This window comes from Sebastes fasciatus, chromosome 14 (assembly GCF_043250625.1).
Source record: "Sebastes fasciatus isolate fSebFas1 chromosome 14, fSebFas1.pri, whole genome shotgun sequence".
Lineage (NCBI taxonomy): Eukaryota > Metazoa > Chordata > Actinopteri > Perciformes > Sebastidae > Sebastes > Sebastes fasciatus.
Window position 1 is genome coordinate 7978178 of NC_133808.1, and position 22019 is coordinate 8000196.

Below are 22019 nucleotides of genomic sequence, written 5' to 3' on the forward strand. Positions count from 1 at the left end.
TAAATAATAAATATATACATACATTTGCATAAAGCAGCAATATTTTGCCCACTCCCATCTGGATAAGAGTAATAAATACTTGACAAAGTTCAGTGCTTCTCTGAGCTTCAATCCATGACTCACTAAGATTAAAAACAAACCATTAACATCTTGTAACAACTGGATTATACAGGAATAACCTGCTTGTACTCTAAATACAGAACAAATAATGTTTGCACATTTCCAAATTCTACTAATCCAAGTCTGAGTCACCCTATCCAGAAAAAACACCATCTAATTATGTCTGGAGATCATCTACTGTCAAACAGTGAATCATAAACCACATGTTGAAGTGTAAGTGCATGATGGCTGTTACTGTAAGTTAAGTCACAGACTTATGTGGTTACAAAGCATCATGTACAACTGGGCTAAAGCGATTTAAACCCCGGGGTTGGTTGCAGGGTGTCTGGGCGGTGAAGGCTCACCACTGGGCTGGCGCGGGCCGAACCGGCCCTGGAGGAGGCTCTGGAGCCGGAGCTGCGGTAACTACTGTAATCTAAAGGCTGTAGAGAAAACACACTGTTATGTTTCTGTCTACACTTGGAGGCAAACACAAACAAGCATGCGCATACTCACACTAATAGTACTAGTAGCAAATGCATGCTGGAGGGGACCGACACTTAAATCAAAATCCGCTTAATGCTAAATGCACATCGAAATTCCAACCCCCATTAGAACAACTCACACAAATTTGACTTTGTTTTGAATTAGAGATAAAAAATGATAGCTGCTGTGCAGCTGTGAGTCGAGGCCGGGCATTTTGAGGAAGAAGAAGAAGAAGAAGGAGGAAGAGGAGGAGGAAGATGAAAAAGGGAAGAGAAGAAAGACAAATGAGAAATACAAGACGGTCTATCGTCATTAATCCTTTAAGGCATTAGCGTGTTCGTTCTGCCCTGATCAGCTCTGGATTTCACAAATTCAGTTTGTGAGACAAAATTCTGAGAATTTGCATATTTCATTTAGACAACACAGAGATGTCAGTAATTTGTTTTAATAAAAATTGATTGCTCCACAAGTGACAAATTGAAGTTTAAAAATGTTTGATTTCCATAGACTGCAATGGTTCACATGAGGACAGAATTCAAAATAATGTCAAAAATGCAGTTTCTGAGATAAAATTCTGAAACGTACCACACTACATGTACAATGACCTGTAATGTCATAATTTATTTTCATGAACATTGGAGCTTTATTAAGCAAGATTTTGCAGTAGATGTGTACAGTACTGTTTACACTAAAACGTATGGATGTGCTGTGGGCTCAATTTTTGATAGCTACAGTTTGGTGGAAGTTGCAAAGTTATAAGATATGTTATGAAATTTTACAAGTTTTGAACTTTAAGCGTTTACTGTAGCGCCACCATCGGGAATATTAGCCCACAAACCCAGTTGAGGAAGTTTAGCATAGGACTGGACCTACTGAATGTGCAAGTTTGGTTTATTTTCATGCATGGGAAGGCAGATGTCGCCGCCATCGGAGGAGGAGGAAGAAGAATACGATGAAGGAGGAAGAAGGAAGGAGAAGAAAGAAGGAAGAAGATGAAAATTGATAAAAACCAGAAGGACCGGCCCTAAATCAAAGTCCAAAACAACATGTCATGCAGCAGCAAAAAGATCACTTAAAATACAGTAAAAGTCTCATTCATGTGAGAACAAAACTAATAAAGCAAACTTCACACACGGCCCATTCCATCATTTCAAACTAGATTCACGTTCTTACTAAATATGCACTCTTCTTCTGTTAGTATCAATTAAGGAAAAGTGTTGGGCAGTAACTGTATTGTTACTTTCCCCAGTAATGAGTACTGTAAGCGATTGCAATTTCCAAAACAGTAGGTATATTACAGTTATTGATCCAAGTAACGCTGCGTGCCAGGTAGGCTTATATTACGATGACGTGAACACATGGAAGGTCAGTATGCATCTTCGCGTCACATTGAACTTTAGTGAACTTTAAGACGAATATCGCAATGGCCACTCCCCAGGGGCTGGGGTGGTGGGAGAGATAATATGATGAGTAATGTATTTTATTGTTTTTGATACTAAGTAATAAGTAAAGTAATATTATTAATTTTTAACTTACCCATCCTGCCCAACACTGTCCAGGAACAGAAACCACTTTTCACACAATCACACCTGACCAGGTCACTCTCAGGTGCATCAAACCAACAGGCCACAATTCCAAGAAAAATCTTACACGAGAGCTGGAGCTAGTGACCCGCTGTGACCCACTGCCGAGACCCTCTTCATATAAGGCGCTCTGCACATGTGACGTGTCACACAAACACATACAGTGTAAGCAGTATGCTCAAACTTCAGCAGTGGGAACAAACAATGGCATGCTTTTCTACACAGTGGTGAAAAACCACGCCCTGATATGTGGGTCCATTCAAAACTGACATGTACAGTGACTGACGTCAACGCTCAGTGAAATTAAAAAGTGATGAAGCATTTCACGGGAAGCCCTCAAACCCTTTGACCTGAAGACAAACAAGCTCTGTTTCAGGTGTTCTTTAGAACGCTGGTGTGGGTTAATGATCATTACAGGTGATATTTAACACTGCGTGGGAGTTATAGTGGGTAAAAGGTGAGCTGGATATGAATGGAACCAACCCTACGATAGAACTGCTGGGAGATCTGCAGTGCCCTGCAGAACTGCAACAGAGGATGAAGTCGGGAGTGAGGATGAGGTTTAGAAGGCAGCAGCTTGGAACAGGTGACAATTTAACTAGATTTATTCTTGTAGAGAAATTCTCTTTTCTCTTGTCCCTCTCTACAGAGAGGTGGAACGTTAATGGGTTCCATGGGTACCCACGAGTCTCCCCTTTACAGACATGCCCACGCAAGTCATAGTCAAGTCAGCACACTGACACACTGACAGCTGTTGCTGGCTGTAGGGCTGCAGTTTGCCATGTTATGATTTGAGCATTTTTTTTATGCTAAATGCAGTACCTGTGAGGGTTTCTGGACAATATTTGTCATTCTTTTGTGCTCTTAATTGATTTACAATAATACATATATTCATATATTTGTGTAAAGCAGCATATTTGCCCACTCCCATGTTGATAAGAGTATTGAATACTTGACAAATCTCCCTTTAAGGTACATTTTGAACAGATGAAAAATGTGCGATTAATCGCGAATAAATATTTGAATGGACTGACAGCCCTAGTTTTTTTTCCTGCTAGTGATTACAGTATGTGTCTGTCTGACATTTGTCTGTGTGTACAGACCTGGTAACCATTGAAAGTTGAACCTGGGTTTCTGGAAGAGGACAGACCATTGTAGCTGTACAAGTCAGGGGAAGCATAAGAGGCCTGAAATGAGGAAAGAGGAAGAAAGAAGCAAGTGACGAGCCAAGAGAAAGAGGGAGGGGGATGAGGGGAAAAAGGATAGAAAGTTCAGAAACATCATTTTTAAAAAGGTGCCTGACTTGCACCTGAGGTTCATCTCTGAAAGTCATGAGCTTGTTTTTAATACACAGAACAATCAGCATGCTTATATAATATCTGCGTCGCTTTTGGGCTATCTTTGTGGAATTTATCTCGTCGATGGAATGCGGTTTCCAACGTTTGCTGCTGCAGTTCATCCTTTTTCCCCCCTTTGCCTTGGTGAAGTCATCATGCTCTTACGCATGATGCATCTTCAAATGTTTTATAAGATTGTTGGTGTTGAAATTGGCAACACCCCTCGAAACGTAAACCTTACAAACTATACATAATCACCGTTTTACTTGTTGGATTTTTCAATGTGAAATATTGCCAAATGGCTAACATTTTCCTCAATCTGACTACAGTTACCAAAGAACGTGTATTGCCAAGAAGCGAAAGTCAATTGTTTGTTCCATTGCAACGCCATTTTGGACTGAAAGCGGCTTCTGAACACCGGTAATACGTCCGCCTAAAAAGTGCCGTACAAAAGTAGAACAAAGTTATTTCTATTCAATTATCATATTCTACCGAAATGTCATGTGTTGAACAATAAAATATTATAAATGTAATAAGCATTTTCAGTCCAAAATGGTGGCAGTGGCTGTGGTTAAAAAAAACACCGGAGTTTCATCTCTTTGCTTCTATACTCTTTGCCGTTACCGTTACACTTTCCACTAGCACCGCACTGTTGTTGTTTGCTATCGTCCCGTGACAAACTACCTGCTTCTCTAAAACAGTAGTTGCCATCGGCAGACATGATACCTCCAGGGCGACAGCACAGTGAAGGCTACTGTTTTGGAGCGGCAAAGAAGAATTGATTTCTGGTTAAACAATGATTTGATTTTTTCCTGGGTTAATAAATTATGGTATCGGCTCGGTGAATAGACTGCCATACTCGCCGATACCCAATACCGAATTTTGGGCAGTATCGGACACATACCTGTATTCTTTAGTATAACACAGGACAGCTTGATTAGAAAAGATTTAGCAGCACACTGCATGCCTCAATGAAAATGATATTTCAATAAAAACAGTCAAAACTTTCACAAGTTGTAAGCAGCTACAACTAATTTTGTTAATGAACACAGCTTCAGACAGAAAGAGAACCAAAGGCCATTATTGGTATGAGTAAAACCAGTCTCCAGTGCAGTGGCACCCACCGGCTGCAGGTCTAATCTGGAGGCGCGAGACACCCGGGTGTCATCACTTAGTCTGGAGCTCTGAGGGTCGAGGAGCACAGGTGACAACATCAAACACCAACACCTCAACAACTAAATGACATCCTCACTCAATACATCTACCTGACAGCACCCAGGTTCAACTTATTGACACATCACATGCTGTTATTGGTTTGGAAACTTATGTTATCAATGTTGGGTTTAAAAAAAAAAACAATCTGCCATGTCCTTCGAGGAGGCGTAGTTCATTTTTCAATAAAATGTTACATCATTTGTGTTGAGGAGCTTCTGTTGCTCCACCTACTGCAGTTTGCCTCAAAACAATGAAATTATTTCTGCCTTCAAAATATGTTTTTCAAAGCAAAATGCAGTTGTATCTAGTTCATAAGACAAAGTTAAGCTATATAATGTCACTGTACAGCTATTCAGCAATAAGGATGAGAGGGGGGCCAACACGCACCGTTAGGTCTAGCCTGGAGGAGGAGCGAGACACTCTGCTTTCATCACTGAGTCTTGAGCTCTGACAGCATGACAAAGAGGAGGCTCATGAGTGACAGGTTGTCGAGACATTAACAAGCACTCCCTCATTCTACTGTTCAACAACAGACCAAATGCAAACATATGCACATCAGTTCAACAAACACACAACAACAGGGTTAACAACACTAACCCTGCTGGACAGGACACTGTAATCATCATCACAGCTGTTCTTCTGTGAATAAAGAACACGAGTGAGAAACACTGACGCCGTTTCTGTGTTGGCCACGTGTGCATTTTACAGGTTGAGCTTTTACATACATCTTTGTCTTTGTGCTTATGTTTCTTCTTTTTCTTTGGCTTCTTATGTGAGTGTAAGGAGGAGTCCTTAGAGTGAGAGGAAGAGAGGGAGAACAGTGAAGGGTGAAAAGCACGCTATCTGGACAATTCTTTTCTCACCTTTCTGAAAAATGGTATATACAGTAATAACATTATTATTAGTGTCACTATTAATAGAAAAACCAAAGCAACACGCAACACAAACATGCACAATGGACTCTTTACACTGACCAGACAGTTAATGCGTAAAAAAAGTCCACAAAGTATTAAAGGGATAGTTTAGATGTCAGACAGCCTGTTCCGACGGGGAACCGAAGCTGTTATCTATGCTCTCTTCAAAGCCACCAGACTCCTTTGTCAAAAACAGTAACTTTACCTCGTTTGTGTTACTGTTAGGCTTGCCGCGGTGTTACACGGTGCTCAGACATACATCGATTACATTACATGCCCACCGCCCCCACCATCGTTTTGCTTGTTTAATAGAAATAAAATCTATCTAGTTAATTTTCTCGTACCAGCGCCGTCTTAACAATACACAGTCAGACGACGGACACTACAATCTGAAAGTGAAAGTGTCTGCAGGCGTCAGATTTCACACAGGCAAGACAATGGCGGAGGATTTGGTGTCAAAGTGAAAATTTCAGATTTACAAACAAATGCTTTAAGGGAACCGTAACGTTAATGAGGAAATGGCTGTGTGGAGGATGGAGCGGTCACAGCCGGTGTGCATGGCGCAGTGGCGCCGGGTGGAAACCTGCAGCCCCGCAGCAAAAGCTTGACCGGAGAGGCCAGACACACAGCCACCCAACGGTAAAGATCAAAGTAAGCGCACTACATATATTGGCCGCTGTCTTTTCTTGTAAAATGTCAGGTGCAATCGGTAACACCGGTGTTGTCACGAGTTTATTAACCGGGGAAAAGTTTCCTCACCGTGACATCCCGAGTTATGTGTGACAAAGTCGCAAAAAAAACACAAACAAACAAATTGATCGTGGCAGCGGTAGACCAGCAACTCCCGTGTTCTGCAGGGTAAAATTACTGTTTTTGTCAATGGAGTCTGGTGGATTTGAAGATAGACAACGGGTTCAGTTACCAGTCCAAAAGGGATGTCTGAAGGCGAGGTAAAGCCGTGAAAACTTTCAAAATATAGCGTACACTTAAACTGATATAGATTTTTTTTAGGTGAGCCTTTCTTTTAGGTGTCTAAAATACAGGTTGTTGCTACCTCTATCCACAGCAGTATACTCCCGTGCTGGTACTCCAGTCTGTTTCTCCAAACTGGGGGCGTGCCGACCGCCATCTGCTATATGTAATACACTGACTATGGATAAGGAACTCATACAACCCCTCTTCAAATGATCCAAACTATCCCTTTAAAATGAAGTTAAAGTTATTTGACACAACTAACTGAATCAGCTAATAAACTCACTGAATCTAATATCCTGGATGTCGTAAGCCCACGAGAATGATTAGTATGAAGAATTTTTCCACATTACATAGCGCAGAAGAAATGCTATTTAACATTTTGAGACATAACAGTGCCTAAAATAGCGTGGACTGTGTTTTGGTTGGAGCACGTTAGATCTACTGCACACAGTGTTCTTTTTATCAAAATCAAATCTGACTGACTCAAGATAGTCAATGTTCCTTCACAAAAGCAAAAACAAGTACATGACCGAACACAACCACTTAATAGGATCACATGAATTGAAGTCAGTCCACATTCATGTATTGATTCCTACATATTGCCACACTACACAAGTTCACTAACTGCATCATAAATGTCCCTCTGCAATCACAAACTGTAAAGTTATAGACCTTACACTATGACACATTTCCATCCTGTATAAAATGGACAGAATAAAAAACTCAGTTAAAATCCATTTAAGGCACACAAACATGCTTTGTATTATAAAAAGAGATGTATCATCACAAGGATAAGACAGACTTGACTCCATGCTTTGAGGTCTTTAAACCAGCTGTTAGTCAAACAACGACTCATTCACACAACAAATCTTCAGGTAGCTCATCAGCAGTGCGTCTTTCAAGAATATCAACCCTTACCCCTACACCATAAGCCCCAACTGCATCAAGATCCGACTGTGCAAAAGACACAACATCATCATCATCAACAGGTGCCACCCACACTGACAGCACCTTGTTAAGTTACCGAGGACATACACACTGCCTCCACATAAGCAAAGGTTCAAGAGGACAAGGTCTTGGTTCATCAAAAAGCAAAAAGGGTATTTGATCATCGTTAAAAGGAAAAGAAGAGCTTTAAAGAAAGTATTTGGGATTTTTAATGCATGTGCTGTTTGAGTGATACTGACCCTGGCGCTGCTCCGGCTTCCCACTGACATCCGCTCATCATCGTCTGAGAGCTGTGTGAGAGAGTGGCAGATTGAAATGGATGGTTAGGGTTTGGAAAATGATCGCTGTGATTTACGGCAACAATGACGGTGAACAGCGGATTATGACACATGATTCAATTAACAGTGTTTCCTTCTGAGAATGTTTGTTGAAGACCGTGATGTGTGTTTTCCTTTGTTTTTACGGCGATGAGAAAAAGAAAGAAATTTATAGAAATGTTCTTGTGGAAAACCAAACCAAAAAAAACCCCCAAAACATATCTCAAAGATATTCAACTAAAAACAGTCAGAGCAGCTGCACAAAAAAGACGCTGGCTGCAGCGCTTTTTCTGTAGGGCGGCCGCATGCAGCTGCATACGCATCCCCCTCATTGGGATCAGAAAAAAAAACTCTGCCTAATAAAAGGTCAAATAAAAAATTACAAAAACACTTTTTTCATTCACAATGTTTCATGTATTTCTTGTAACATTTCCCAGGTGGCGGAGGACAAGATAACAGAGGAAAGGCATGAGGAGATGGAAACAGAGGGAGGGCTACAAACCGTTTGTATCCGTGAAGAACGTGAGTATCTCTCACTGTCCTCCTGGATGGGGGGGAGGGGAGGGGGGGTGCAGATGGAGAAGAGAGGAGGTGATGGGTGCAAAGGAAGAGAGAAATGTCAAAGATCAACGAGACAGATGGATGAGGGAGGTCAGTCTTCCCACTGAGTGGTGTCCACCCCAAGAACAAGTTGCATGTTTGCATGGAAAAAGATTATTTTAAAGTCACTCTGTTTAAATTTTATTATAGGATCATGATATTGTGATTATATTGGCTGGGATAGTCATACATTCATGATAATTGGTAGGGGTGTCACGATTTTGTTTCTAAATTGGAAATCGATCGAAAAATACTACCGATGTTGGTCATCGAAATCAAAAGCAGGAAAGCGATATTTAATTTTTTCCTCCGTTAGTTAGTTACATTTCCTTACTCATCATAGCTGTTCTACTCTTACTTGGTTTAACATTAAGTCACTGCAACTCCCAACTGGCTGATCTTTTTTCAGCTCAACATTGTTGAATCAGAGCAGCTGATATTGGTCGCAGCAAGCTAGTGGACAGCTCTGCTGACTGCCGTCTCTCAGCTCTGCGCACACAAGCTCCGCCACCGCCCATGGGTGACGCACAGCGATCAGAGGAGAGAGGAAAAAAGAGAGGAGAGAAACAAGTGTGACAGTAAATGACAACAAAACCGTATTTTTGTAAATTACAGCACACTTGTAATGCACTTCAGAAGGATTTGTGTTGTGTTTTTGTAACAATTATGTACTGAGGTGGCATAAAACCGATGAAATCTAATCAAATCCTGACCTTAAAATCGAAAGTCAAATCGAATAGTGGAGATTTGGAGAATCGTGACACCCCTAATATTTGGTAGCAATGTACACATGCAATTGGACACCACATGAAGTGAATGTAAGCAAACACCAGGATACATCACCTGCTGCTTTTTGGTTCATTTGAACTTGTACAATGCCTACATCAAACAAACCTAGATCACTTATTACACTCTTGTTTACTGAACCAGGCATGCATGTTCTTAAAACCATCAGTCAGGCAGTAATCCAGCCAACAAACCGGACACACCCATGTTGCACAAACACTGTCACCTCAAACTGCAACATACGGTCAGTGAATTATATTACCAAACAACAACAACAACAACAAAACACACTGCAGTTAGTCAAATTAGTCACACACACACACTATAAGTATCCTCATTGCTGTGTTTCAAACTGTGATGGTCTGGGACAATTTAAACTAAGTGACTACATTCAACAGTAAATCCCATGCAGTCTCACACCAATGGGGCAGATGGTCCGGCTGATTCAAAGCCAAACGGGCACCCTGCTCCTTTGAATAAGTGGATTATCATTAATGGCCAAGCTTTGATTCGGTATAATCCGTTCTTTTCTAAAAAAAGGCTTAACAGGAATTATCTGGAATTCAAAAGCAGACTCGGCACAGTGCAAAAGCTTCCAACAGACAGCTTCAAAATATGTGACGAGGCAAAGAAACACATGCGTAGTGTTTAGTAAATGGGAGGTTTATTTTTAATGTCGTCATCACAAGCACAGAAACTGTACCATCCATTGTTCAATATCTCCCCATTTGCCGTCCGCACGGTCATCTACTTTGGTGTTCAAGCCATAATATTTCTAAGAAGAGACAGGAAATGATGGCAAGGGGGGAAAAAAAACAGTTGAGACAGACAGATCGCAGGTAACAGACTTCCATTATTTTCTTTGGCACACTTTGAAGGTAAGGCATGAGCATGCTTAAATCAAAAATGATGTCAGAGGTGGAAATGAGCAAGGGGATGCCTACCTTCTGCACCTGAAAGATCTACACACCAACACCGATGAGAAGCAGAGGAGAAAGATTGGAGGATATCAAACATGAAAACAGGGACAAAAAAAAGAAAAGAAATCAGCTTCAAAATGAGATGTATAGAGACAGATATGAAATTAAAACTTTAAAAAAGAGCAGCTGTAGTACGTGCGTGGCAGATGAAGACAGACAGCATGCAGAGAAGACATACAGAGGCAGGTTTCTGCTAATGAGAGGTGCTCAGGAACGTGAAGTACCCCGCTACACATCAGGACCAACAGTAACAGACCCAATACACAAAGTTCATTGGAGATTTGCTGAGGACCTGAGACCGGGTTACCACGGACTTTCCCATGGTTCCTTCAGGTTGGTATCAGTCGCAGAAAGCTGTACAAGTGCCACACTATGAAGTCTATGTTCCCATGACTACAGATCAGAGTCTTGTGACAAACACCTGGCTCTCTGATACATCCTTGTACCGAGGACTTTAACCCCGTAACACTTTGATGGCCCGCTGGTGGGCCCGGCCGCTATTCTGTCTTTCAGAGGTTTTGCGGGCTGAGTTTTCAAGCTAGAGTGAAGATGAAACTTTACAACCACAAACCAGAGACCTAGGGCATTCAGAGGATGGATGGCTTTCCTAGGTAGATTGACAATAAGGGGGTTTCTGAGCAGTTTACACAACAGAAACGCTCGCCATCCAATCACAGAAAAAATGATGACTGCTGACCAACATATTCAAATATCACACAGCATCAAGTCCCCCTCCGCTCAGAATAAAACCTCCTGCATGTCCTTCTTTTGCAAAGTTTTCACAACACCGTGACTGAGACAGCTGTTAGTTTGTTAGAGTTCCATTAAAATGTTTATTGCACATAATTTGTAGGCTAATCTCAGTTTAAATAGTAAAAATTGGTATGAGGCTTAGAGAGGTAGGATCAATAAATAATTATCTCTATCACTCAAGATGTGATTGGTCCTACTGATGGAACATGGTTCCTATAATATTTGAGATTATATGGTAATATTTCTGAGTGAGCAGGATGGATGAGATGCAGCTGCAGAATGGAGTTAGAAAGCGAGTTTTTTTTAAAAATATGCTGTGTATAGTCTGAACGTGTTTTAACAGTATTGCAGTGACTGTGTTTAAATTGACTACATTTGTTGAAGTAACTGAAATAAAGACACTGAATGCTGTTGACTCCGAGTTTCCCACTGCAGGCTTAGTCAACTCAGAGTTCAGGCTGAGGCTCAGAGTTTGTTAAACCTGCTTTCTGAAACGGGGCCCAGGTCTGAACAGGGCTTCAGACTGCTGTTCACTGTGTCCTCTCATTCCTGTCAACCTCCACACAACAGATAAGTCTGAGGATACAAGCCAGGAAGGCAAGTTCATCACTTTGTGTCAGTAAGTCACCAAGTAGCTGCCTCATGTCGTTGGTATGCTCATACATGGCCAACCTTGAGACCTCTAAAATAGGGAGGATTTCAAAGCCAAAGTGTTAGATTGAGTTTCAGAGACTTTGTTTCCTGCATTCTAGTCACTTTTAAAGAATGAAAATAGCAAAAATAATGAGTACACTGCAACAGCATTTTTATGTTAAATAGGCCTACTTTTAATTTGACTCTTATTCTCAGGAAAGAAAACTGAATAATTCGCCCCTCTGGCATAAACTAATATTCATCAGTTTTTTATTCATTTTTTGCCCCTGCTTGAGTATTTCTCCACACTCTCCATGTCTCTCTTTGTCTCTCACTCACTCACTGAAGGTCCTTTCCGACACAATGCAACAGCAGCACCACTGCGCTCTGATACCCGTTATTTCCAACGGCTTGTGCCGCACCACGACAAATTTTTGCTGCGTCAAGCAAAGCCCAACTTTGGGCGCTGTACGCTGTAATGTGTTGCGAACAGCTCTCTTCCACCGGGAAACGACATTAGGTGCAACTGTAATGTCATCCAGGTGGAAACAGTAGGGCTTATGGCTTATAGAAGCTGTACTGTGCCAGAAACAGGTTGAGATAATGAAAAGGAAAAAATAGGTGTGAAAATCGGGAGAAAAACGGGAGAATAATGACCCCGGGAGGATACCGGGAGAGGGCAATGAAAAACGGGAGTCTCCTGGGATAATTGGGAGGGTTGGCAAGTATGAGTATGCTATATCTATTTTTCTTATACGAAACGTTATTTGCCATCTTCTTCACTAATACGCTCATTTAAATCCTAAGCAGAGATCTCTACAACCTCTGAACTCTTCATTCATGTAAATGTAAAATGACCACAATCAGTTTTCCTTACATTTCACATACAGTGAACACACCTGCCCTTCAACTGTAATGTCACAACTAGTTGGACTATGCTGCTGTCATACACACTTTTAAAATGTGCCGCATCTCCTTTCACCAATGAGACAAACACACTCTTTGAGCGTGTCTCAATACCTTTGCCAAGCAAAGCCAACACGCACTGAAAACACACCCCACCCTTACTGCTGCACTTTCCATTCCATTGGTTCAGGACTTTAATCCAGATTTACTACCACTGTCTCCCTTGTGTGCTTGCCCAATACATGGATTGACTGCTTTGTAATTCTGGCTTTCAGAAATTGACTCGAAGCTGACCTCTATGCGCACTGCATCACTTCAGCAACAACAGCACTCCTAGGTAATCAATGGGAGGACGGCCTCTTGCCCTCTTAATTTATAGGTTCAGTCGAGATGAAAGTTCACGTCCCAACACTGGCGACCTCTGCTGCACCTTGTCTAGTCATGAAAACAAAGTCATCCTTACTTACAAGCTGCTGACACTGAGTAGTAGAGGTCAGAACTATTTATAAAATGTCTCGCCATGAATGGTGGGATGATGCATTACTGTGTCACAAGTACAAGAATAATGATTTCACATTAATTCTGCATAGAACATCCCTTTCTTTGCTACAGGAGCTCTGACTTTCTAACTCTCTCCGTTTTGACCTTTGACATCTGCCCACAAAAGATGACATCAATTGAAAAACAAAATATGTTTTTCACTTTTACCGACAACTGTAAAAATGTGAGAATTGAGATCTAGAAGAGAATAATGCGACAAAAAAAGATCAATGCATAGTACAAAAACAGATCAACAACTGACTAGAGGGATCTGGTCAGCTTACTTAACTCCAATTACGAGTCTGGACAACCAATTAGCAAGTGAGCCATAACTTACACAATCGGCTGACATGTTTGCACCCTTTCTATTCAACTCACCGAGCTCCCCTTCTTGATCGGAGGGGTTCTCGGGCGCCCGGTGAGGGCAGCCCTCTGCCCCCTCCCTGCCAGCCGACGCCCGGCCGTCCTGCTGCCCTCAGCGTACCAGGAAAGTTTGCATCCTTCGGCAGTCAGTAGGTAAGACCACGGCCAGTCATGCAGGCAGGATTACAGCGAGACGGATCACTGAGATTTGAGCTCAGAACAAAAGAACAACGGAGGAAACCACACGGTTCTCGTTTGTTGCTATACAGCCAATAATCCACTCTTAAATCCCGTCTTCAGTGTGTGAGAAAACATCCAAAAGTCACGAAGGTGGTTGTGAGTGCAGCGACCCATCGCTAATGTCAGCAACAACAACTGCTCCACTGTAGGCTGGACCGGGGAACGCAACCTGCTAAGCTACTTTAGAACTCGGCTAAAGGGTTTAAGGGACACACAAACACGTGCACACACACTCAGCTTAACAAAGACCAGTGCGTATGACTTGTGTATGTGTGTGTGTGTGTGTGTGTGTGTGTAAATGTAGATTGTTGTTGTTGGGGCTCACCACCTGTGTTTTGATTGCTGAATAATTGAGTGCTGCTGGAATGATGATTATCCCAGTATACCTTAATGGAAAAAGGGTTTGCTATAATGATAAGCAACAAATCTCTTTCATAAAATAGATGAGGGTGTAAAGTGGTCATTTTTTAAGATTTAAATAATAGGGTTGGTATATAGTGAGATGATAGAAATGTGTCAGTTGTCTGGGATTTTGCTTTATGGTTCTTAACTGAGGTACAGGAGCAATCCCTTTCATTATCTCTGGTTATATTAGGCTATTGTGAACAATTCAGTACATCCCTGTGTAGGATTTCTTTATGTCAGTATTTGATACATTATTACAGTATTTACATTAGTTTTACAATAATACCTTGATGTTTTTCCAGGTATTTAATTCACAGCATTAGCCAAAGTCATTCCCATCTAGTATTTTAATATATATATGTATATATATATATATAAACAATTGTGCTGTAGTGTTTTAAAGCTAGAATGAAGATACTGATATCATATGAAACTACAACACTTAAGGAATCCATTGGTGCCAACCATGTCATACTAGCTTGTCGGGAAGGAGGCTAAATAACACTCTAAACGTATGCTAAATTTTGGCGAGGAAAAACTGGCATGGCCATATTCAAAGGGGTCCCTTGACCTCTGAGCTCAAGATATGTGAAAGACAATGGGTTCTATGGGTACCCACGAGTCTCCCCTTTACAGGCATGCCCACATTATATGATAAGAGTATTAAATACTTGACAAATCTCCCTTTAAGGTACATTTTGTTCAGATAAAAAATGTGCAATTCATTTGCGACTAATCGTGATTAATTTTGGACAATTGTGATTAATCACGATTTAAAAATATTTTAATCGATTGACAGCGCTAATATATATCAATATCACAACAAAACATTACATATGCTTTGATAGATAATTTTAGCCGCATTGCCAACCCCTAACAGAAGATTTATACTTTATTTTCCCCCAACCCTAACAACAAGAACAAAGAAGGGCTGACTTGAGAAAGTTCAAGGACATTAAACAACCAGGGTTACATGTAATTACAGTTTCAGGGGTCTTAACTTCCAAATCATCTTTCGACACAGTAATAATAAGCATTTAAGAGTTAAATTTGGACAGGTGAGAGGTATTTGTCTGTTTGTGTGTATGGGATTACCCCAGGCTAAGAAAAGTGAGCTAGGAAAAGCACAACTCCCCATGGTACAGATCAGAGGTGCTAAACCAGAGAAAGAGAAACTCAAGTAACACACCACTGACCGGCAGTCCACATACACATACACACTTTTCTGCTTTGCACCTGTTTCAACACACATCAGAAAGTAGAGCTGGTGCCAACACTGGCTCTGGAAGTGCTGACCGCAGAGAGAAGAACCAGAGTTTTAGGCTCTCTTTGGCCTTTTTTATTCATCTAGGATGTATCTACTTGTGACATGCACCTGTTGGGGTGCATTTTGGTTACCTCATGAGGTCATCATTTGGGTACCACATGATAACATCTGCTCCTGGCCAACAGCTACAGTTACCTCAAATAATCTATAACTTTTGCACTAAATATTGGTAAAGGAGGGCTCAATCTTTTATTTATGTTTTTTATCAAAAAATACCACCCATTTAATACCTCTTGGTAGGGCTGCACGATTATTGCCAAAATGATAATCATGATTTTGATTAATACTGCGATAGAGATTGAGACAATTTTTCATAGATTTGATGTATTTTTACTGCTATTTTCAGTGTTGCTTTCACTTCCATGTTGTGCTACATTCCAACAGTCAAAAATTCTATATGTTATCTTTTACTTTTTTTATTGTTATCTATAGTTGTTATTTGCATAAAAAAAAACACAATTCAAATGAAAATAATAGATGATTGTATTTTTATTTCAATATTTGCTTTGATTAAAAAAAAAAAATCTTGGCATTAGTACTTTTAATTATATATTATAAGCTGCTTAGAGCTAACGTTAGGACGTTAAACAGGTCATAATTTCCTCTCTATTACCTATTTTATATTGCTGTGAAAACATCTCCTTCAAACAACTGAATTTATTCAAGTTTCTCGCCAAAAGCTACATTTTACAGGATTACATTTGAACGCATCACGATAGCGTTATAATTTACCATCGCCCAATATGAATTTTTACTGAGTAGAGCCTGAATGCACCATAATGAAATGGAACCTCTGTTAACGGAACTCTCCAGCTACGTGCTGTCGGCAGACGAGCCGGTCACTGTGATCACTTTGAGCAGCATCATGGGAAGGAATTACAACATAATAGGTGTCTGATTAAGTAAGTTGTTCCAAATGTTTTTAAGGTTGTTCCTCCACGGCTTATTTTGGACTTGCAGTTGTGACAAATTACAGCTTTATGTCTTCTTCACTCACGCTGAAGAACTTCCACAGCGACGACAGGTATGACATGAAAGCTTTCCCTGTCTTTTAAGTGTTTATTGTTAAGATAGAATAGATTCAGAAAATGACAGCATGTTTACTTACATTGTAAATGTTGGAATTCTATACTCCATTCGTATCGCCAATGACAGGCAGTTGTTGTTTACTGTGATGACGCTGCCACCTTGTGTTTTCCCGGCGTGTCCTCGCAATAGGTTTGTACAAGTTGCAGTATTTTTTCCATCAGGTTATATAGCCTCCAGAATAATATCAAAGTTTTGAAAATCGTTGTTGATCCCCTTTAATAGTCTTGGAAGATTTGATCAATTTGGCCTGAGATAAACTGGAAAAGGTTCAAACCCTTCTTGAAGGAGGAATTAGTGAGCCTCTTAAAGGACTTTCATCTCATTGCTTTGGCTGACTGCTAAACCTCACAGTAGGAAGCTACACTGTAAAGAAAATATCCACATTTACTGGTCAGTTAAAGGGACAGTTCACCCCAAAATCATGGGTGGTGGTAATGGGATGGGATTGACAAGGAGGTGGGTGGTTAATTAGTTCATCCTGAATCAATGTAATGTGTTTCTTTCAATTTATTAAGCTTTTTTTCTGCACTTTCTATGAACAACAATTATCCCCAGCCGTTCTCCTCAGTGCTGTATTTACAGCAGCCTGTTTTCACCTCTAACCCATGACCCCCGGGATTTAAGAGTCCCAGCTTAAGAGCGTAAAGCACTGTTGACAAGAAAGGTCTGAATGGCCAACAACAATGTACAGTATTAACATGACTGCTGAAATCCTTTTGTTATTTAGGGTAGTGGGTTATCGAGTTATGTGGCATACAACAACACCTAGTGTAACTAACTTGAATATAATAATGCTGCATAAATATGCTGACCTACTGTTTGGGTTTAGGCGTAATATAAGTATACCAACAAATAGGAAACTCTTCCAGACAGGATACATTGATAAAACTCTCCTAAGAAAGTTTCCGTTTTGATCAAACCAACATACTGGGCCATACGATGTGCACTGATGCCCTTTGCAGTAGTTAGCTATAGGGTGTCTCTTGTATGACAGTTTTAAATGTGAGAGTGGATCTGGACTTTTACCTCTTTCTGCTGTCTCTCCAGCTCCTTCATGCGGATCTCTCTGGCCTCTGCCCTGGCTGCCCTCTTCGCTGCCAGCCTGGACTCGGCCTGAGGGTCAGATAGAGAAAGAAATAGAAACAGAGGGAGAAAATAGAAAAAAAAGAGAAGTGAGACAGTTGCCAATTTAGCTGGGCTAAAATGGCACACATCTACACATCTATAAATGCGGAACACACGTGTGACCAGAGGTCCAGTTCCTCGACAGAGTTCATAATAGACATGTCATTTGTGGTTAATGGTTGGGAAGTAAATGCACCATACGTTTCAGCAACTGTCACCTGAACCCTTACAGCAGCAGTGGGTATAAATGGAGCAAATATGATTAAAAACAAGTTATTTTAATAAAACGGTCACTATATCCTGACAGTAGTGCATGAGACAGGTAATCTGAAAAAAAACATGTGCGTCTATGTCCTCCGGTGCTCCTAATGGCATCTTCAGGATTTAACATTCTGGAGGAAAACAATCAATCAGAGCTGATCTGGAGTCTGCCGTCCAGCTGCCGTCTGTCAATCACTCACGAACTCCGACGAAATGGTCGAACTAGGCAGCGCTGATCAAATATGAATCAATATTCTGTTACTGTAATGCCTATTTCTCGCCTCAAATGTTTTCAGAATCATCTTGTAGTGTACTGTTTAGCTGTAAAATGAGAAAGTTTGTAACCCGGCAGCCATGTTGAAATCTGTTGAGGAAATACCAAGCACCAGCCGGAGCACAGCCAATAGGAACGCTCTCTCTCTTAAATGACCTGTGATTGGTCAAAGTCTTCCGTTATGAGCTAGATTTTTTTAAAGCCTGAAAACAGAGCCATGAGGTGGTGCAGGAGTCTAGTTTTCTCTCAGAACACTTGAATTACAATATGCTGAAAGGTTATTATGGAATTTTTGCCCAATGATGCCAAAAAAATGTTGCCTACTGAAGCTTTAAACCAAAAGGTGCATGGTTTTATTTCAGCATGTTCAATCAGTAACGCTGTACACTGCCGTATGTCGCAATAGACTGGAATACCAGTGTCTATTAACACAATATCAAGTGTCTTTCTCTGAACAGATGTAGTGGAGTGTATTTACAAGTAGACTCTTGTGAGAATCTTAAGAAGACATGCAGTTACAACAACATGTAAATGTGTGTATGCATTTAGATATCTGTATTTGAAGGCATTCCCTCTGCTCTACTCAGCACTCGGGCCGGAGCAGGGCCTTTTCCTTAAAAGGACTTCTCTCAAGAGCGTGTACTGTGTGAGTGTGCGCTACAGACTGTGTGTAAGCATTTCCTTCCTCTAGCTTTGTGGTCGACACTATGTGGTTGCAGTCTGTTTGCCTCTAGGCGGGGTCACTGTAAGCCCTCCTACCACCACACTAATGCATTTCCCCAATGTCAGTCACCATGACTGAGTAACAGGAAAACACAGACAAAGAAAAGAGTCGGTTTCAAAGGCAAGCATGATCACACACACTAACCCTGTTCACAGACATCTAAAATATTTCTCAGTGAACACACTTGACAGAAAAGCAAAAAAAAAACCATTTCCTGTTCCATTAACTAAAGGAATCTTCTCTATCTTCTCTATCTCCAGGACACAAACCAGATGAATAAATATTCAACTCTCTTTCTGCCATTTTTACTTCTTCAAACTTAAAATGTGTACTGTTTGTAGTAGTAATTTGGTTGTTTATCCTCTACTAGAGTTCACTCGAAATCTGTCTTAAAGGAATACTTCACCCTCAAAATTATTATTTGCCTCTGTGGTGAATGAAGAATCAAAAAACAGAGAAAAGTCGTGGAGGCATGCAAGAAATTCAACAATTCAAGGTAACCCAGGGTGAGTATTTAATATACAAATGGTTATTTTGTGGGTGAAATATTAATTTAACCCTCATTCTCTTTATCCCAAAAGAATGTAATCACCTTTAACACTTTACTGGCTAGGAGACTGATCTTGATGAAGTGGAAATCTTCTGCACACTGTCTTACACACATTGGATTCGGGAATTGCTTTGAAGAAACTGTCTCCCCAAGGAAGGTCCAATGCATTTGTAAAGGTTTTATTTTTTGCTTTGTTTTATTTTGTTTTACAGAGTAAAGATACAGCAATATGGAATATAGCAAAAATAATATTAAAAATAAATGTAGTCAATAATTCATTGATAAAATGTGACATAAATTGATATTTCTGTTTTAATTTGTGTCTTTTATTTATCTTTGTATTAATTGTCTTATTTATTTACTCTGTTTAATTTTCCCTTTTATTTATTTTATGTATTTATTTTATTTACATTTTAATTTATTTATTTTTGCATTTATTTTTTTAATTATTTATTTATGTTTACATTTATTTTATATTTATTTTTAAATGTATACATTTAAGTATTTATTTATTTCCGCATCCTTTTCCCTTTGGATTTCCCCCCCCCTAATTTATTTCCCCATAATTATTTATTTATGTATTCTTTTCTTTATACATTTCTTTAAGCATTTCTGCCTCATTATGCAAATGAGGGGGGTGTCCCTCAACGTGTATCATGGGGTTATATTTGATGACTGTGTATGTGGCCTTTGCTGCATAATGTAGGGCATCTGCTACTGTACATGCTCATTGGTGCTGCTGTATGTAATCATCACACAAAAACACCAACAAGTTGCAATATTGTCAATATCAGGACTTCTCATAGCGGCTGCACTGCCATGGTTGCTGCTTTGCCCTATCCACATCATGTATCACTTCACATTGCAATATTGTGCTAAGCTGCATCACAGTGGGGGTGTCATCACAAGCATACCACACCCAATTATGATGATGCTTGTGGTCAACAACGGACATGAACCTTTCAACCTGTAGAGGTCAGTGCAGCAATGCTTTGTCTCCATAACAGTGTAGATGCTTTTTATGTGCTAGATGCAGGAATAAAGTTTCGAGCTCTGAAGTCTGCAGAAGGACTTATGCAATGTCCATCTGTCTGAATCTGCTCTTGAAGTGTTAGTGGTGGAGAAATGGGCGACAGAGGCCTGAAATATTAGAACAGCAGGCTTATTGCTGCATCAGTAAAGATGCTTTTCACCCTGCAGCAAGCTGTGTACCTCCTGCTTGTGAATGTGTGTGAATGGGTACCAGAACATTCCTGAAAAAAGAGAGAATGTTGTCCTCAGTAAACACTGAAATAATAACTAATCTAAACATAATATATAAATAAATTAGTAATAAAATAATGAAATAAATATTTCAACTAAAAACCTCTTCCAAACAGTTATCAGAGTGATCTGGGAGATATTCTAGAAATAGCCCGTACTGATTGCTGTTCTCCCCGTGGCTCACTCACTGAGTCCTTAAATGACATTTCCTCTGAGTCAATGATTACCTATTGTCCTTGGGATTCTTAACATTTGTGCCTGGGGCTTTCACGCACATAAAAAACCTGTACCTACACTGCATCTAGTCTCTCGAGACTCTCTCTTAAAACACCTTTTATCTTTCATGACCCTTGGGGTGACAAAGTTGCAGTGTCAGAGGAATAACATGACATCAGTCTTTTGGCCTCCAGCAGCATAAATACAGCTCTTTAAAACCTCCACTAACAAGACCACTTTGCTCTGAGGACAATGAAGCACTGATTCTCACTCCACCGAACACGCTCAGGGGGTTAAGAGCTTTTACTCTCTTTTCATTTGTCACCAACATTAACTTATACAAGACCTTCTATTGACTTCATTCTAGGGCTGTCAAAGTTAATGTGATGATAACATGTTAACATAATGACTAATTTCTTCAACGCATTGACGCAACTTGCGATTTTTAGGTTGTAGCGGGCTCAGTTTTAAAGCTACATTGAAGATACTGGAATCATATGAAACTAGAAAACCTAAGGAATTCATTGGCCAGTTTTGATACTAGCTTGTCGTGAAGGAGGCTACAAACTTGCGCTACATTTTGGCGAAGAAAAACTGTCATGGCCATTTTCAAAGGGGCCCCTTGACCTCTGACCTCAAGATATGTGAATGAAAATTGGTTCTATGGGTACCCACGAGTCTCCCCTTTACAGACACGCCCACTTTATGATAATCACATGCAGTTTGGGGCAAGTTATAGTCAAGTCAGCACACTGACAGCTGTTGTTGCCTGTTTGGCTCGAGTTTGCCATGTTATGATTTGAGCATATTTTTCATGCTAAATGCAGTACCTGTGAGGGTTTCTGGACAATATTTGTCATTGTTGAGTGTTATTAATTGATAATAAATATATACATGCATTTGCATAAAGCAGCATATTTGCCCACTCTCCTGTTGATATGAGTATTAAATACTTGACAAATCTCCCTTCAATATACATTTTCAACAGATATAAAATGTGTGATTAACTATGGACAATCATGCGATTAATCGTGATTAAATATTTTAATCGATTGACAGCCCTACTTTATTCAAATGAAAGGCAAGAGATTAGGATGGAAATGATTGGCA

The 22019-nt window shown here is 40.2% G+C and overlaps 1 protein-coding gene across 23 annotated transcripts in view; it reads right to left on the bottom strand.

The window, feature by feature from the left end:
• lrrfip1a (leucine rich repeat (in FLII) interacting protein 1a) overlaps positions 1-22019 on the bottom strand; it is a 55799-nt gene that overhangs the window by 17987 nt on the left and 15793 nt on the right. For 9 of the 23 annotated variants that reach the window (XM_074658461.1, XM_074658462.1, XM_074658463.1 and 6 more), the window contains exons 2-15: positions 17523-17609; positions 10205-10222; positions 9964-10035; positions 8377-8418; positions 7797-7847; positions 7528-7563; positions 5446-5511; positions 5318-5359; positions 5108-5167; positions 4630-4689; positions 3272-3355; positions 2652-2693; positions 2236-2298; positions 465-542 (exon numbers count right to left, since the gene is read on the bottom strand). In XM_074658461.1, the coding sequence (XP_074514562.1) occupies positions 465-542; positions 2236-2298; positions 2652-2693; positions 3272-3355; positions 4630-4689; positions 5108-5167; positions 5318-5359; positions 5446-5511; positions 7528-7563; positions 7797-7847; positions 8377-8418; positions 9964-10035; positions 10205-10222; positions 17523-17609 (801 nt within the window). Of the gene's footprint in view, positions 1-464; positions 543-2235; positions 2299-2651; positions 2694-3271; positions 3356-4629; positions 4690-5107; positions 5168-5317; positions 5360-5445; positions 5512-7527; positions 7564-7796; positions 7848-8376; positions 8419-9963; positions 10036-10204; positions 10223-13450; positions 13875-17522; positions 17610-22019 lie in introns of those variants that run through there. The other 14 variants (XR_012597094.1, XR_012597095.1, XM_074658456.1 and 11 more) reach the window with 9 other exon arrangements.